We start from the raw sequence: 18,914 nt of genomic DNA, 5'->3' as shown, positions 1-18,914 counted from the left end.
CCTGCACCCTTGGAAAGCCTGCCAGATGAGCTAATCCAACCGCTCGCGCCGTGACACTTGCTCGATCCTTGGTGAAATGGATGTGATTGTGCGCGAGTGCAAAGAGGGCATCGGTTACCTGCGGGATGCAAGTGTGTGCGGCCTCCTGGGAGATGCCGCTGATGTCTGCTGCTGATCCCTGGAATGAGTCTGAGGCAGAAAGGTTGAGTGCGGTGGTGACTTTGATGGCCACTGGTAATGGTTGTCCACCTGGTCCTCTGGGCAGCAGGTCTTGCTGTAGCATTGCGCAGATGTCAGTCACTACCTGTCATGAAAGTCGGAGCCGCCTTTGGCACTGCTGCTCAGACATGTTGAGGTAGCTGACCCTGCATCTGTAGACTCTGTTTGGGGGGTATCTCCTGCGCCGACGGGCTTCCAGGCGCTGGCCCATTCTGGCCTGTGCAGCTTCAGGTGGGTGAGCAGCAGCCTGGCGCTCCTGCTGCTGCTGCTGGTGCTGCTGTTGTTCCTGGTTCTGCTGGTGCCGCGGCTGGTGCTCGAGCTCCTCTAATGCCCAGATGGGAAGGAAATAAATGGCTCCCATGCTTCTGGTATATGCCTCCGTTGAGGAAGCGCTGAGTGAAGGTGGCGAGAGGGGTTTCCCAGGAGGTCACAATAGAGATGGGTGTGAGGCACCAACCTTCCACAGGGGTGGTTAAGCATTGTAAAAGTTGCCCGAGACCACAAAGTCCTGCCACCTGCAAATCATGGCTGATCAAATCTTAACTTTAATGGTTGACCTGCAGTTGAAAGTCACCAATGCAATAGTGCTCTCACCAGGTTTCACATTCGTGATTCCCACCAGGCGTGTTTTACGTGGAAAAAGGGTTAAAGTTACAAGGACCTGTTAAAATGGCATTATAGAGGCCATTTAATGGTGATTAAGGGCCTTAAAGACCAGTCCCGCCTGTTGGATGCGGGACGGATTCGGGACCATCAGACACGCCTGAGTAAAAATGGCTCGGAGTCGGGAACCAGGCGGTGGGGGGGGGGGGGGGTCCCGCCTGCCAGTTTTTGCAATTTTAACCCCCCCGCACGCCTCAGCCCGCCTCCACGGCTCAGTTAAAATCAAGGCCTATGCCTCTATTTATGAAGCCCAGGATCCCGTATGCTTTTTAAACTGCTTTCTCAACCTGCCCTGCCACCTTCAATGATTTGTGTGCACATAACCCCAGGTCTCTCTGTTGATGCACTTCCTTTAGAATTGTACCCTTCAGTTTTATTGCCTCTCCTCGTTCTTCCTACCAAAATGTATCACTTCGCATTTTCTGCATTAAATTTCATCTGCCACGCGTCTGCACATTCCACTAGCCTGTCTATGTTCTCTTGAAGTCTATCAATATCCTCCTCACTGTTCACTAAAGTTCCAAGTTTTGTGTCACCTGCAAATTTTGAAATTGTGCCCCGTACACCCAAGTCTAAGTCATTAATATATATCAAAAAAAGCAGTGGTCCTAGTACCGATCCCTGGGGAACCCCTCTGTATACCTTCCTCCAGTCCGATAAACAACCATTCACCACTACTCTGTTTCCTGCCGCGTAGCCAATTTCATATCCATGCTGCTACTGTCCTTTTTAATCCATGGGCTTTGACGTAATAAAACTCACTACGCACTTGGTTTGAGCATAAAGCAAGGCTTTAATCAACTTGTTTCAGAACATGGAGGTCTAGTTGTACTTCACTAGTTCCTTGTCTTACAAAATGTCCCTGGAGAGCTGGCCCCACGCCCGAATATTTATACTCCTTGGACGGCGCCACCAGCTGGCCGTCCAGCGTTATTTCATGAGTAGTTTCTTGATGATGATGAGATTTATAACATTCTTCCTGCCTAAAAGATTTGGAAGTCCGACGACTTCCTCTTAACGGATTAGGCGGACCACGAATAGCCGCAGTCTTTTAGATTTTTGTTTATGGCTAGAAGGCACGTCGCCCCGGACCATGTCTTGGTCCCTGGGCCGCATGATCCGTACTGGTGGATCGACAGGGCCCGTGTTTCTCTGATCGACCCGAGGGAGGCTGGGGAGATCGTGACTCCGGGTGTGGGTCCCCACAGGCGCAGAACTGGCTTCATCCTGTTGGATAGCCGGGAATTGACCGGCGTCCTGGCCTCGGGTGGCCATCCCACGGGGAGCGCTCGGCTCCCCGAGTGGATCCGGTGGGGCAGCTGGCAGATCTCTCAATGTCCCAGGTAGGGCGTCATCTTCGGGGGAGCGCAGAGTGTCGGCATCATCCCCGTGGGTCCCTCTATCAGTTGGGTCCGTGGAACCGGCCGGACAGGGAGCCAGGTCCCGGAGTGAAACGGTGGACTCCTGGCCATCAGGGTACCGCACGTGCACGTACGTGGGGTTGACATCCATGAGTTCTACCTCGTCGACGAGAGGATCATTTTTAGATGATCGGACGAATCTTCGGAGCAGCACGGGGCCGGGAACTGCCAACCATGATGGTAGAGACGTCCCATGGGTGGAGCGACGCTGGAAGCTGAAGAATCGCTCGTGAGGTGTGACATTGGTAGACGTAGAAAGGAGAGACCTGATGGAATGCAACACGTCAGGGAGCATAGTTTCCCACTGCTGGTCTGGTAGGTTGCGTGACCTCAGCGCAAGACGAACAGCGTTCCAAATGATAGCGTTGTATCTCTCAACCTGTCCGTTACCTATGGTATGGTGTTGTTTTACTTGTGGCGATTCCCCGTTGGGAGAGATAACTTTTGAGTTCGCTTGACATGAAGGAGGGACCCCGATCAGAGTGGATGAAATTAGCCATACCGCAAAGGGAAAAGATTTGCTCAAGGCATTTGATCACTGTGGAAGTAAGCATATTGGGACAGGGAAAAGCAAAGGGAAAGCATGAATATTCGTCCACCATAGTAAGTAAGTAGGTGTTTCACGTTGCGGAAGGCAATGGCCCTTTAAAGTCAATGCTGAGTCGCTGCATAGCGTGTATGAGCGAGCCATCCGATGGATGGAAGAATTGCGGTTTTAATTCTGCACAAATTCTACAGGATAAGCACGTTTTTTTCACATCTTCCGTAGAAAATGGGAGATTTTTAGATCGCACAAAGTGCAACATACGGGTAACACCAGGATGGCATAAGTCAGTATGAAGATCCGCCAGAGTCGAACTTGACATAGAAGAGCAGAATGCCTGCGTGAGGGTATCCGGGGCCACATTCTCTTTGCCAGGTCGATAATGTATGGTGTATCCAAAGGCGGCCAATTCCATCCTCCAGATTTGTATTTTGTTATTCTTGATCTTAGTGCGTTTCCGGTTAGCCAGCATAAAGGCCACGGAGCGCTGATTGGTTATAAGTGTGAAATGGCGACGAGCGAGAAAATGACTCCATTTACGTACCACTTCGATGATGGCCGTAGCCTCCTCGACAGGAGGACAATGGAAACATAGAAACATAGAAGATAGGAGCAGGAGTAGGCAATTCGGCCCCTCGAGCCTGCTCCGCCATTTGATGAGATCATGGCTGATCATCCAAACTCAGTACCCCGTACCTGCCTTCTCCCCATATCCCTTGATATCTTTAGCTCTAAGAAATATATCTAACTCCTTCTTGAATATATTTAAAGACTTGGCCTCAACCGCCTTCTGTGGTAGAGAATTCCACAGGTTCACCACTCTGTGGGTGAAGAAATTCTTCCTCATCTCTGTCCTAAATGGCTTACCCCTTATCCTTAGACTATGACCCCTGGTTCTGGACTCTCCGACCACCGGGAACATTCTACCTGCATCTAGTTTGTCCAGACCTGTCAGAATTTTATAAGTTTCGATGAGATCCCCTCTCATTCTTCTAAACTCCAGCGAGTATAAGCCCAATCGACCCAATCTCTCCTCATACGTCATTCCTGCCATCCCAGGGATCAGCCTTGTGAATCTTCGCTGAACTCCTTCCATGGCAAGAACATCCTTCCTCAGATAAGGTGACCAAAACTGCACACAGTACTCAAGGTGTGGTCTCACCAAGGCCCTGTACAACTGCAGCAGGACATCCTTGCTCCTGTACTCAAACCCTTTTGCTATGAAGGCCAACATACCATTTGCCTTCTTCACCGCCTGCTGCACCTGCATGCTTACCTTCAGCGACTGGTGCACAAGGACACCCAGGTCTCGTTGCACTTCCCCTTCTCCCAATCTATTGCCATTCAGATAATAGTCTGCCTTTCTGTTTTTGACACCAAAGTGGATGACCTCGCATTTATCCACATTATATTGCATCTGCCACGCTTCTGCCCAATCACCCAACCTGTCCAAATCATCCTGGAGTTTCTCGGTATCCTCCTCGCAGCACACACGCCCACCCAGCTTTGTGTCGTCTGCAAACTTGGAGATATTACATCTAGTTCCCTTATCTAGATCATTAATGAATATTGTGAATAGCTGGGGTCCAAGGACCGATCCCTGCGGTATCCCACTAGTCACTGCCTGCCACTCGGAAAAAGACCCGTTAATTCCTACTCTCTGCTTTCTGTCCGCCAACCAGTTCTCTATCCAAGTCAATACTTTGCCCCCAATACCATGTGCCTTAACTTTACATGCTAATCTCTTATGCGGGACTTTATCGAAAGCCTTTTGAAAGTCCAAATACACCACATCTACTGGTTCTCCCTTATCTATTTTCCCAGTTACATCCTCAAAAAATTCCAGTAGATTAGTCAAGCACGATTTACCTTTTGTAAATCCATGTTGACTTTGTCCGATCCTGTCACTGTTTTCCTAGTGCTCAGCTATTACATCCTTTATAATGGACTCTAGCATTTTCCCCACTACCGATGTCAGGCTTACCGGTCTGTAATTCCCCGCTTTCTTTCTACCACCCTTTTTGAATAGTGGGGTAACATTAGCTACCCTCCAATCCATGGGTACAGTTCCAGATTCCAGCGAATTTTGGAAGATGATCAGCATTGCATCTACTATTTCTAGGGCCACTTCCTTAAGTGCCCTAGGATGTAGATTATCAGGCCCTGGGGATTTATCGGCCTTCAATCCCATCAATTTCCCCAACACCATTTCCCTACAAATACTGATTTCTTTCAGTTCCTCTCATCAGACCCTATGTTCTCCAACATCTCTGGGAGGTTATTTTTGTCCTCCTTTGTGAAGACAGAACCAAAATATGCATTTAATTGGCCTGCCATTTCTTTGTTCCCCATTATAACTTCCCCTGCTTCTGACTGCAAGGGACCTACACTTGATTTCGCTAATCTTTTTCTCTTCACATATCTATAAAAGCTCTTACAGTCAGTTTTTATGTTCCCTGCAAGCTTACTTTCATATTCTATTTTCCCCTTCTTAATTAATCCCTTTGTCCTCCTTTGTTGAATCCTAAACTGCTCTCAATCCTCAGGGTTACCGCCTTTTCTGGCCAATTTATATGCCCTCTCCTTGGATCTTATGCTATCCCTAATTTCCCTTGTTAGCCACGGTTGAGTCACCCTTTTTGTTTTATTCTTATCCCAAACTGGGATGAACAACTTCTGTAGTTCATCCATGCGGTCTTTGAATGTTTGCCATTACCTATCCACCGTCAACCCTTTGAGTGACATTCCCCAGTCAATCCTACCCAATTCGCACCTCAGACCATCGTAGTTTCCTTTATTTAAATTCAGGACCCTAGTCTCCGAGTCAACTACTTCATTCTCCATCCTAATGGAGCTCGCTACCCTGCAAAATTCTGGACAGAAATGCAACGGGTCGACCACCTTGATTCAAGGTAGCAGAGATCACCACATCCGATGCATCGCACTCGACCACGAAAGGAAGATTTTCATCAATGGAACGAAGCGTGGCTTTTTCCAGTTGTCGCTTGAGGTTGAAAGCTGAAATAGCCGTTGCCTCCAATGGAAATGACTTTGCGTGAAGCAGGGGCTGGGTCTTGTCGGAGAAGTGGGGTATCCACTTCGCATAATAGGCAAACATGCCGAGTGCCCGACGAAGAGAGCCGAGATTCGTAGGGGGAGGGAGCTCCTGAAACGGATGAAGTCGCTACAGATCCGGTTTGATGACACCGTTGCCCACCCAGTAGCCAAGGATGTTGACTGATGGTACTGATTTCACAGATTTGGACTCATTTAAGGTTAAGTTGCGACGACGGAGAATGTCAAAAAATTTCTGGAGGTTGGCATCATGCTCCTTCTGGTCATGACCAGCAATGGTGATATTATCCAGATATGGAAAAGTGTCCGTTAAGTTCTCCTGTTTGACTAGGCTATCCATTGCCCGTTGAAAGACGGCCACCCCATTGGTGACCCCAAATGGAAGGTGACAAAACTGGTAAAGCCGACCATTGGCCTCAAAGGCCGTATACTTTTTGTCAGAGTCCTTTAACGGTACTTGATGATATGCGCTCTTTAAATCAGAAGTTGAAAATACCTTGTAGTTGGCAAGGTTATTGACCAAGTCATCGATGCGTGGTAGTGGGTAGGCATCCAGGTCGGTATACTGGTTAATAGTTTGCGAGTAATCGATGCAAAGACGTTTCTTGTGTTGCTTCAGAGGATTTTTAACAATGACGACTTGAGCCCGCCAGGAAGATGAACATGGTTCAATGATACCGTCAGCTAGAAGGCGAGAGATTTCTGCCTCAATAAAGGATCGATCATCTTGGCTGAAACGTCGTGATTTAGTGACTATGGGCTTACATCGGGGGGGAAAGATTGGCAAACAAGGAGGGCTCGTCGAGTGAAGCCGCCGAAAGCGCACAAAATGGTACTTTGGAAATAGTAATCTCCGGCTTTGACCCTCCAAACTCGAAAGTGAGTCTTTTGTGTTGTTCCTGGAAATCCTGTCCCAGGAACACATCACTGCATAGGTTCTTGAGCTCCCCGAGCCAGGTGGAGAAATAAGTGTGGCCATTGAGAATAAGGTCAACAAGATAAAAGCCGGAAGAATTGGTGGTCAGTGTCGTCAGAGCCATTGCAATTTCCCTGTCCGAGGGGTAAATACGCAGTTTTAACTTACTGACAGCCCGCTCACTAATGAAGCTGTCAGAGCTGCATGTGTCGATTAGTGCACTCAAAATGTGTCCATTTACCGAAACCTTCATGGCTGCATGGGACGGACTTTGGGGAAAAACAGCTGTGATGGGAGGAGGGGCAGTTTTACCCTTGACAGCTGTAACCTTAGTAGTGGCTCTTGGGGGAGGAGCAGTTTTATAGATAGTAGCTGCAAAACTAACAGGAGCTCTTGACCGGTATACCTTAGAAAAGTGGCCTTTCTTGCTAACAGCAGCTCTTGACTGGCATACATTAGAAAAGTGACCTTTCTTGCTGCAATGATTGCAGGTTGCTTTATGAGCAGGGCAAAATTTCCTATAATGGAACGCACCTCCACAGAAGAAACACTTCCTTCCAGATTGCCAAGATGCCGCTAGGGCGAGGTCGTCATCAGTGAAGGCTTCTAGGGTAGGGTTGTCATCCGCTAAGTTAGAGTCATCATCGGTGAGGGCTTCCGCCCGAGACCTATCAATGGAGTCATTAAAAGTGATAGCAGCAGTCTGTGTGCGAGGTAAAAGATAGGTATCTGCATTCCTCTTTGCTAAGTCCAGGGAACACGCCTGGTCATAGGCAGCCTGTAAGTCAAGGGTTTTATTCTCCAACAGACGCTGGCATATGAAGGGAGACGTAATTCCATTAATAAAGGAATTGCGAATTAGCTCCTTCTGGTACTGCTCAGCTGTGACAGCTTTAAGGTTACAATCCTTGCTGATCCTGCGAAGCTTTTGAAGGAATTCGTCAAGTGATTCCCCAGGTTGTTGTCGAGTTGTGGCCAATACATGCCGAGCAAAAATTTTGTTTGGGGCCTTAACATACAGTCGCTGTAATATTAGGATAGTGAAGTCATAGTCTATACAGTCTTCGATATAGTCAAACACATGAGGAGATACATAATTGGCAAGTATCTCTAATTTATCAGGAACATTCTCACCACACACCCTGAGGAAGTTGCTGAAGGTACAATACCAGTGTTTCTATACCTTAGCAGTTGTAGGTGAATTTGGGTCCAGGTCAAGACGGGCGGGTCTGAGTAGTTTGTCCATGATGGATTGATTACTACGCCGGAGTTCTCTTCTGCAGTTGAAGTCGTAGCTGGCTGTTCCCCAAATCACTCAGAGTGTGGAGTCGATATCAAGTTGATTAAATTGACGTAATAAAACTCACTACGCACTTGGTTTGAGTATAAAGCAAGGCTTTAATCAACTTGTTTCAGAACATGGAGGTCTAGTTGTACTTCACTAGTTCCTTGTCTTACAAAATGTCCTGGGCAAGCTGGGCCCACGCCCGAATATTTATACTCCTTGGACGGCGCCACCAGCTGGCCGTCCAGCATTATTTCATGAGTAGTTTCTTGATGATGATGATGAGATTTATAACAGACTTCAACTTTGCTGGCAAGCCTATTATGTGGCACTTTATCAAATGCCTTTTAGAAGTCCATGTACACCACATCAACTGCGTTGCCCTCATCAACCCTCTCTGTTACCTCATCAAAAAACTAGATCAAGTTAGTTAAACGCGATTTGCCTTTATCAAATCTGTGCTGGCTTTCCTTAATTAATTCACACTTGTCCAAGTGACTGTTAATTTTGTCCCAGATTATCATTTCTAAAAGCTTCCCCACTACCAAGGTTAAACTGACTGGCCATAAATTGCTGGGTTTATCCATACACCTTTTTTAAAACAATGGTGTAATATTTGCAGTTCTCCAGTCCTCTGGCACCAGCCAAGGAGGATTGGAAGATTATGGCCAATACCTTCGCAATTTCCACCTTTACTTCCCTCAGCATCCTAGGATGCATCCCATCCAGTCCTGATGACTTATCTACTTTAAGTATAGCCAGCCTTTCTAGTACCTCCTCTTTATTGATTTTTATCACGTTCAGTATCTCCACTACCTCCTCTTTCACTATGACTTTGGCAGCATCTTCTTCCTTGGTGAAGACAGATGCAAAGTACTCATTTAGTACCTCAGCCATGCCCTTTGCCTCCATACGTAGGTCTCCATTTTGGTCCCTAATCAGCCCCACCCCTCCTCTTACTACCCGTTTACTATTTATATGCCTGTAGAAGACTCTTAGATTCCCTTTTATGTTAGCTGCCAATCTATTCTCATCCTCTCTCTTTGCCCCTCTTATTTCCTTTTTCACTTCCCCTCTGAACTTTCTATATTCAACCTGGTTCTCTCTTGTATTCTCAACCTGACATCTGTCATACGCCCCCTTTTTCTGCTTCACCTTACTGTCTGTCTCTTTCGTCATTCCGAGAGTCCTGGTTTTGGTTGCCCTACCTTTCCCCCTCGTGGGAATGTACCTTGACTGTACCCGAAACATTTCCTCTTTAAAGGCAGCCCATTGTTCGATTACAGTTTTGCCTGCCAATCTTTGATTCCAATTTACCCAGGCCAGATCCATTCTCAACCCACTGAAATTGGCCTTCCTCCAATTAAGTATTTTTACTCTAGATTGCTCCCTGTCCTTTTCCGTAGCTAGTCTAAACCTTATGATACTGTGATCACTGTTCCCTAAATGTTCCCCTACTGACACTTGCTCTACTTGACCCACCTCATTCCCCAGAACCAGATCCAGCAATGCCTCCTTCCTCGTTGGACCGGAATGTACTGATCAAGAAAGTTCTCCTGAACACACTTCAGAAATTCTTCCCCCTACACTATTACTATCCCAGTCTATATTAGGATAGTTGAAGTCCACCATTGTCACTACTCTATAGTTCTTGCAGCTCTTTGTAATTTCCCTGCAAATTTGCTCCTCTATAGCCTTCCCACTAGTTGGTGGTCTATAGAATACACCTAGTAGTGTAATGGCACCTCTATTGTTTCTCAACTCTAACCAAATAGATTCTGTCTTTGACCCCTCCAGGACATCCTCTCTCTCCAGCACTGTAATATTCTCCTTAATCAATACTGACACCCCACCTCGTTTCTTACCTTCCCTATCTTTCCTGAACACCTTATATCCAGGAATATTTAGTACCCAATCCTGCTCTTTTTTGAGCCAGGTCTCCATTATCTCCATGACATCATATTCCCATGTGTCTATTTGCACCTTCAGCTCACCAACCTTATTTACCACACTTCGTGCCTTTACACACATGCATTGTAAACCTAACTTAGACCTTCTTGTATTCTTTCTTAGTCTGATCCCACCTAATACTGTACTATTTCTTACTCTAGTGCTACCTGTCTCTCCCAATCCTTTATGCACCTTGTTTATCCCCCTACCAAATTAGTTTAAACCCTCCCCAACAGCACTAGCAACTCCCCCCGTGAGGACATTGGTCCCAGCTCTGTTGAGGTGCAACCCGTCTGGCCTGTACAGGTCCCACCTCCCCCAGAACTGGTCCCAATGTCCCAGGAATCTAAAGCCCTCCCTCCTGCACCATCTCTCTAGCCATGCATTCATCTGCTCTATCCTCCTACTTCTCTATTCATTAGCTCGTGGCACTGGGAGTAATCCGGAGATTACTACCTTTGAGGTCCTGCTTTTTAATCTCTTTCCTAGCTCCCTAAAATCTGCCTGCAGGACCTCATCTCTCTTTCTACCTATGTTGTTGATACCAATATGGACCACGACCTCTGGCTGTTCACCCTCCCCCCTCAGAATGTGCTGCAGCCGCTCAGTGACATTCTTGACCCTGGCACCAGGAAGGCAACATGCCATCCTGGAATCACGTCTGCGGCCGCAGAAACGCCTGTCTTCCGATCTTCCTCTTCCACCCCCCCTTGTACAGCTGAGCCACCCGTGGTGCTGTGGACTTGGCTCTGGCTGTATTCCTCAGAGGAACCATTGCCTTTACCAGTATTCAGTCTGGTTAGAGAGTGTGATGCACTCAGGGGACTCCTGCACTACCTGCCCGGTCCTCCTTGTCTGTCTGACGGTCACCCATTCCCTCTCTGCCTGCACACTCTTGCACTGCGGGTTGACCACCTCCTGAAACGTGCTATCCACGTAGCTCTCAGCCTCACGGGTGCACCACAGTGACGCCAGCTGCTGCTCAAGCTCCAAAACCTGGTGCTTGAGCTGCTCCAGCTGATGACACTTCCTGCACACGTGGTTGTCCAGGAAACGGGAAGCGTCCTGGAGTTCCCACATGGCACAAGATGTGCATTCCACAGAACTGAGGTGCCCTGCCATGTCTCTACTTAATAGATTATTAACTAATTAACAGAAATAAACTTAAGACTCGAAAAAAAAATCACCAGCTACGCACCAATGAGCAATCACCAAATAGGGAATTCAGAAGAAACTTCTTTACTCAGAGTGGTGAGAATGTGGAACTCGCTACAGGGAGTGGTTGAAGCGAATAGTATAGATGCATTTAAGGGGAGGTTAGATAAGCAAATAAGGGAGAAGGGAATAGAGGGTTAGCTGATAGAGTTAGATGAGGAAAGACAGGAGGAGGCTCGAGTGGAGCATAAACACCAGCATGGACTGGTGGGGCCGAATGGCCTGTTTCTGTATATCCCATGTAATTCCTGTGTAATCCTGTGTACTGCTGCACACAAATACCTTTTAGAGCTCATGATAGAGCTCAAAGAAAAGCAGTCTGGGCTGCGTATGTGGTTAAATAAAAAAAGCGATGTATTTTTAGATCTCTGAACATGTCCACACTGTAGGTCAGCCTTGTTTGATTCTGATTGCTGCGGAGAGCAGGAAGTTAGTGTTTTCTTGAGGTTTTCATTGGTGCTGCCGAGAACAAGGCCTCAGTGTTTCAGTTTGGTTTCGGTTGCCGGGGGGAGGGGGGAGTTGGGGGTGAGAGAAAGGGTCAGCTTGTTGTTGTGATGTTAGGTTACAGAGGAAACCAGAATCTGCATTTCAGACAGCATTGGCAGACTTGTCCTGCTGTTTACATCTTTATATCCTAGAATGTCTGCACGTAAGGAGGGAGAGGAAAACATTTCTGTTTACCCACTAAATTGGAGCTGAGGGGGAGGAGGGGAAGACACAGACAAAAGAGACTGCGTGGGGGAGTCTGCAATACAGGAAAATAATTTAAAGGACTGTGTTGCTCCTAAGCACAGATATAGAAGAACTGAATAAGAAATATATGCCAATTTGAACAATATCCATCACTAGTTTATTGGGTATTAAATCTTCTGCCTATACGTGGTTAGTTTGTTACAAAGGTAGTGAAGGTTAGTCCATCGCAGAAGCTTACAGTGATGGATAACTCCGGTGAGCCTTTATACTGAAGAGCATGGCTTTAATAGCAAATAGCATAAATATTTGAAATGCCATTAAAAAGGGACAAAATTTAGAACAGGCCCAGTATTCCTGGTAATTGTATATGTTGGAGATATCATGCTTTTAATTGTTTTGTTTTAACTTTTTGTAAAATAACATAATTTGCTTAATGGTTAATGTTGAAATAATTTTGCTGTTTTTTAAAAAAACATTTCTTTCCTGCATCATTTTAGCATCTAGTCCTGCCTCAGGCCCTGAACGACACATGCTTTCTCCGGACCCCCTACGGTCATCTAGCAGGCACCCATCTACCTGGACTGTGGAAGATGTAATGCGGTTTGTCAGGGAATCTGACCCTCAGGCTTTGGGTCCGCATGCTGAGCTTTTCAGGAAGCATGTAAGTGTACGACTGTGAGGTGGCTATAAACATAAATGTTTGGCTTCGCTTCTGTAACCATACATCAAGCCCAGATTTCCTTTCTGATCAGGCAAAGATAAGGCCAACTCATTAAGTTTGATATCTTCCAGACGTCTTTACAGTAGTGGGTTTGAACATCTGAGTGTGTCAATCTACCACTGCAGGCGCTATCTAATTTTTCACAAGCTAGGCACAGATGAGGAAGGCCATTTGGCCCATCTAAGTTCTCAGATTCCCTTTGGCTTGCATGACATTTAGTGAGGTGGCAATGGCCCCTTAAAGACATATGGTTATTTAATTTATAGGATGCACAGCAATGTGAATGATTACTATATGACTTGTGCTGTTAGTGGTTAGTCATGTTTGGTAGAAGTTAGCCTGATTTACAATTAAATATAACAGCAAAATAAATATATTTAACTTGAAGTGAGAAGTCAATATTGTCAATGCCGCTCCAGAGGTACCAACACCATTTAAACTTGACGTACTCCTCTCCTTGTTCTGAACACTACTGTGTGTGCTCATGCACATACGTGTGCAATGCAAGACGTCAGACTGTGCTGCCTGTATTGCTGGCCAGCCTGAGGATTATCTGTGAGCGCACCATCAGATTTGACCCAAGAAATTGGACTTCTGCCATCTAGGTAAGTGGTGGCAATGGCGGGCAATGGTGGGCAATGGACAATAGGGCACTGTGCCAGCCTCTGGTATTAGACTGGGGCCACCGCAAGGCTATTCCATTGCCAGGCTACCACCTTGTGCCTCCTGCCAGCAGACTGAATAGCGGTGCTGTGCTAGCAGATCTAAACTCAATGGTTGTTTGAGTTATGGTCACAGCCACCTGGATGGGGCACTGAAGATATACAAAAAACAGGGAAGGAAAAAAACTGCATATGCTGGAACTCTGAATGACAGCACGAATATACAGCAGGTCTGTTAGATTCTGTAAAATGAAACAATAGATCAGTGATTCAGGTTGGACCCATCATTGAAACTCAGACTCTTCATTGCTCTTCACATATGTTGAAGGACCTGCCTTGTACTCCTAAACATCTCCTGTTTTCACTTCAGTGGTTTATTAGTCACATTTGGTAAAAGTAAGCCACCTTTTCACTAGTTGACGTGCTTCTCTCCCCCTCCCCGCTTTTTCAGGAGATTGATGGCAATGCTTTGATCTTGCTGAAGAGTGACATGATAATGAAGTACATGGGACTGAAGCTGGGCCCAGCCCTGAAGCTCTGCTACCACATTGATAAACTGAAACAGAGCAAGTACTAACCCGAGGGGCAAACGTGAGCAGTACGAACGGATGACAAGTCATTTTGTTTTTTGTTTTGTTTTGACTTTCTTTCTGTGAAGGTGTACCAGCACTCCGAAACACTTCCCCCTACTGCAGTAGTTCAGTAATCTTCGGGTATGTGTGGCGAAGAGGAGCTCGAAGTAACTTGACACCCTGCAGCAATACCACACACAAGGGCTGGTTTTTGGGTCATTTCATTTGTTGTTTCTTTCCGCGCACACAAAGAAACCTAACAAATGTCAGCGGTGCATGCATTGCGATTTCCGTACCCGGGATTCGAGTGAAAATACCTGAGGTATGATTCGTGTAGACCTTTTGTCTGACCCTGTCTCCTCATTATGGACTAAATTATCTGGAGGTAGCATTGAGTAAGTGGGTGTGAAGCATTATTGTACAAATGCCAGACTGAATGAAACAATAACCTTTATGTAACGTGTACAGTACAAGCATAATCTAATTTGAGTTTTAAGATGAATGGCTTTGCCGTTAAGAAGTTATATTGAACTGTGTAAATAAGTGTATAATTCTCCTCTGCTACTGAAACGTTAACGTTTTACTTAACAAACTCCATGAAACTCTGTATGTGATGTCCAATTTACAAAACGATTAAGTGTTGGAAGCTTCCAGAAAACGCCATAATAGAGTTTGTATCTTATTTTTCAGAAGTGTACCTTTGACACTCTGATGTATGTTGTGTATATAGTACATGATGAGTGGACGCAGGTATCTAGCCGTATATGTTTGTTCAACTGCGGGACTTGAGCTGTTCTGGGTTGAATCCTGGACAGCTGGGAACAAACTCAAGCAAAGAGCATTAACTGTAGCTTCATAAAACACCATACTTGCATCTGTACACAGTGAAAAACAAAGTGACAGGCTTGGATTGATACTGATACAGATACTTTTTTGTGGATTTTTTTTAATGGGTAATCCTCTCGAGCTCTCTTAACATTCAACAGAACAGGCCAGCTGAAGTCCTGATACTAGTCAGGCTGATTTAAAAAATAAACAGTGAGGGGTAAAAGAGAACTCAAAACTGAACCAGGATACAAAAAAAAACAGTTGTGAACCAGCCAGTGTACACTGGGGAGTGGGTTTAACCCAGTGTACCCTGGGAGTGGGTTTAACCCAGTGTACACTGGGAGTGGGTTTAACCCAGTGTACCCTGGGGAGTGGGTTTAACCCAGTGTACCCTGGGGAGTGGGTTTAACCCAGTGTACACTGGGAGTGGGTTTAACCCAGTGTACCCTGGGGAGTGGGTTTAACCCAGTGTACACTGGGAGTGGGTTTAACCCAGTGTACCCTGGGGAGTGGGTTTAACCCAGTGTACCCTGGGGAGTGGGTTTAACCCAGTGTACCCTGGGGAGTGGGTTTAACCCAGTGTACACTGGGAGTGGGTTTAACCCAGTGTGCACTGGGAGTGGGTTTAACCCAGTGTACACTGGGGAGTGGGTTTAACCCAGTGTACCCTGGGGAGTGGGTTTAACCCAGTGTACACTGGGAGTGGGTTTAACCCAATGTACACTGGGAGTGGGTTTAACCCAATGTACACTGGGAGTGGGTTTAACCCAGTGTACACTGGGAGTGGGTTTAACCCAGTGTACACTGGGAGTGGGTTTAACCCAGTGTACACTGGGAGTGGGTTTAACCCAGTGTACCCTGGGAGTGGATTTAACCCAGTGTACACTGGGGAGTGGGTTTAACCCAGTGTAACCTGGGAGTGGGTTTAACCCAGTGTGCACTAGGAGTGGGTTTAACCCAATGTACACTGGGAGTGGGTTTAACCCAGCGTGCACTGGGAGTGGGTTTAACCCAGTGTACCCTGGGGAGTGGGTTTAACCCAGTGTACCCTGGGGAGTGGGTTTAACCCAGTGTACACTGGGAGTGGGTTTAACCCAATGTACACTGGGAGTGGGTTTAACCCAGTGTACACTGGGAGTGGGTTTAATCCAGTGTACCCTGGGGAGTGGGTTTAACCCAGTGTACACTGGGGAGTGGGTTTAACCCAGTGTACACTGGGAGTGGGTTTAACCCAGTGTACACTGGGAGTGGGTTTAACCCAGTGTACACTGGGAGTGGGTTTAACCCAGTGTACACTGGGAGTGGGTTTAACCCAGTGTACACTGGGGAGTGGGTTTAACCCAGTGTAACCTGGGAGTGGGTTTAACCCAGTGTGCACTAGGAGTGGGTTTAACCCAATGTACACTGGGAGTGGGTTTAACCCAGTGTGCACTAGGAGCGGGTTTAACCCAATGTACACTGGGAGTGGGTTTAACCCAGCGTGCACTGGGAGTGGGTTTAACCCAGCGTACCCTGGGGAGTGGGTTTAACCCAGTGTACACTGGGGAGTGGGTTTAACCCAGTGTACACTGGGAGTGGGTTTAACCCAATGTACACTGGGAGTGGGTTTAATCCAGTGTACCCTGGGGAGTGGGTTTAACCCAGTGTACACTGGGGAGTGGGTTTAACCCAGTGTACACTGGGAGTGGGTTTAATCCAGAGTACACTGGGAGTGGGTTTAACCCAGTGTACACTGGGAGTGGGTTTAACCCAGTGTACACTGGGAGTGGGTTTAACCCAGTGTACACTGGGAGTGGGTTTAATCCAGTGTACACTGGGAGTGGGTTTAACCCAGTGTACACTGGGAGTGGGTTTAATCCAGTGTACACTGGGAGTGGGTTTAACCCAGTGTACACTGGGGAGTGGGTTTAACCCAATGTCCACTGGGAGTGAGTTTAACCCAGTGTACACTGGGGAGTGGGTTTAACCCAGTGTACCCTGGGGAGTGGGTTTAATCCAGTGTACACTGGGAGTGGGTTTAACCCAGTGTGCACTGGGGAGTGGGTTTAACCAGCCAGAGTGCACTGGGGACTGGATGTAACTGGTCAGTTTATACTGGAGACTGTAACTAATCAGGTATATACTGGAACTGGGTGTTATTAGTCAGGGTATATACTGGGGACTGGCATCAACTCGTCAGTGGCCGTTCTATAATTTGTAGCATCAAGTAGGCACAAAATGTGATTTAAATTGGTGAGTTATGTGAAATATTGAGCAGAACTTTGAACTTCAGCAGGTGTAAAATGGGCACCCAATTATAAACCCGCCCGATTTTCTTTCCATTGCCGTCAAAATGGGCGGGTGACGGGTGTATAATGGGTGGTTGATCCGATAACACCCGCTTTGCGATACCCCCAGCCGATCACTTTTAGAAATGGGTTCCGGTGTAAAGTAGATGGCATTTGGAAGCCCTGTAGCCGACACAAGAGGTGCACATCATATGTAAACGCATTAAAGTGGTTATAAAATCCTCAGCAGTTCCATTACTGCTGCAGTCTCTCTCTTGTGAGCCATATTACAGCCAGCGTCCCCCGTAGGCTGCGCGGCCCGCCTCCCCCAATGCGCGGCCCATTCAAATTTTTGCGCCTACATGCCATCTACAATGGAAAAACCGGTGAGCGGCCTGTGCGGGACCTGGCCTTGCAGATGACTGCGCGGCTGTGCAGCTTCGGGGGAACATTGATCACAGTTCCATTAAAGGAGTGGTGTTTTTATTCAGCTTTGTCTGTTAGTAAAGGTCACAAACTCTCCATTGGACAGTGCTGTGTCATTGTCTGTAACTCTGGCCTCTTGGCAGAGTTCTTGAGCCCGGAGTCTTGCAGCATGCGAGGGCTCGGGGCTTGTTCCACGACACCAGGTCTGCAACATTGCCGATTCTGTGAGAGTTGGTGCCTGCTGCAATTCATTGTCAAACTGCGTAATACTGAAAACTAAGTTCCCCTCTCCCCACTCCTGCCAAAAATGTCTGTTCGGGTACATCAGGATGTCTTTCTATTTATCAGTAAATGATGTACAGACTGGCAATGGCAAATTATATTCCACTGTATTTTGTTGTTTAACCTTGTTGGCAAATTTTATTATCCGCCCACTGCCGTTTTTTTTTTTAGGATCCCTTCTGCCAGGCAGCGTTCCTCGATTTAAGAGGAACGGAAAATCGGGCGGGGTGTATGACAGGTGCCCGATTCATTGCTGCCCATTAGCATCCCCCACTCAAGTTGAAAGTTCCGCTCATACGTTCTGCAGCAGTACAGAAGTTTCCCTGTGGCTGGCAAGGGTGTGTTGTGGCTGCCGGAGTTTGTGAAGGACCATGTTCGAGAAACAGATCCCAACTGGGGGGAAAAAAAAACCTGCCAATAAAGCAACATCAGTCCTTCAGCCTCCAAACGGTGATGCAACTTGTGTGTGGCGCACAACATTAAGTTATAAACTATCACATTCTGTGAAGGAGCTATAAAACTGAGGTGAGTAAAGGTGAGGGAGCAACTGTAGCAAAGAGTCGTTTACAGATAGCATTAATTAGAAAGGTACGCAAAAAGCACTTTACATTCTTTCAGTAGACACGGGTAGTGTATTTTACACCGATTTCAACGCAACGCATAATTTTAAACTGCTGCTGTTCAAGAAACTCAGTCAATGAATTTTCTAAGCTTATAGCTGGACCAGTCGGCCCATTATTGGAGCGGAATGGTGCACCAGGGCAATCCACTGATAGGCTGACCTGAAGGGCTGGGATCTGCTACAATAGGACAAGCTCAGTTTGGTTGTCTGTAGCTACCCTAATTTCCTTTTGTGTTTTCATGTGTTGTACTCTTGTTCACTTCCTACTGACAAAGCATTAAATGGTCAAAGATTATCATAGTTGAAAGTAGACTTGCATTCCGCAGCTCGCTGCTAGTTCTCGTGCTTCATTGTGCAGGCTGACTCGATGGGGGAGATTTTAACTGCAGGTGTGGAACGGGTGGGCAACAGTGAGGCCCGAGGCATCTTGAGGGCCTGGCTTCGTTACCGTGACGACGGCCCAAACGGGCAGCTCGCAGGCTCCAGGTGGGCAGGCAGGTAGCTCCGGGGGGAGGGCATCAATCGCGGGGGGAGGGAAGGGGGTGGTGGAGAA

General features: G+C 47.0%; 1 protein-coding gene across 3 annotated transcripts in view; it reads left to right on the top strand.

The window, feature by feature from the left end:
- Nucleotides 1-15,238, top strand: part of scml4 (Scm polycomb group protein like 4) — a 262,549-nt gene extending 247,311 nt beyond the window's left edge. For all 3 annotated transcript variants that reach the window (XM_085997762.1, XM_085997763.1, XM_085997764.1), the window contains 2 exons: nt 12,479-12,642; nt 13,816-15,238. In XM_085997762.1, coding sequence (XP_085853888.1) covers nt 12,479-12,642; nt 13,816-13,941 — 290 coding nt within the window. In that variant the 3' untranslated portion in view covers nt 13,942-15,238. The remainder of the gene's footprint in view (nt 1-12,478; nt 12,643-13,815) is intronic.
- The last annotated feature ends 3,676 nt before the right edge of the window (nt 15,239-18,914 follow it).

Source organism: Somniosus microcephalus, chromosome 9 (assembly GCF_052327205.1).
Source record: "Somniosus microcephalus isolate GS21.2 chromosome 9, FLI_Smic_1.0, whole genome shotgun sequence".
NCBI lineage: Eukaryota > Metazoa > Chordata > Chondrichthyes > Squaliformes > Somniosidae > Somniosus > Somniosus microcephalus.
Note: the sequence above shows the minus strand (reverse complement) of the source record. Positions and strands in the feature narration are given on the sequence as shown.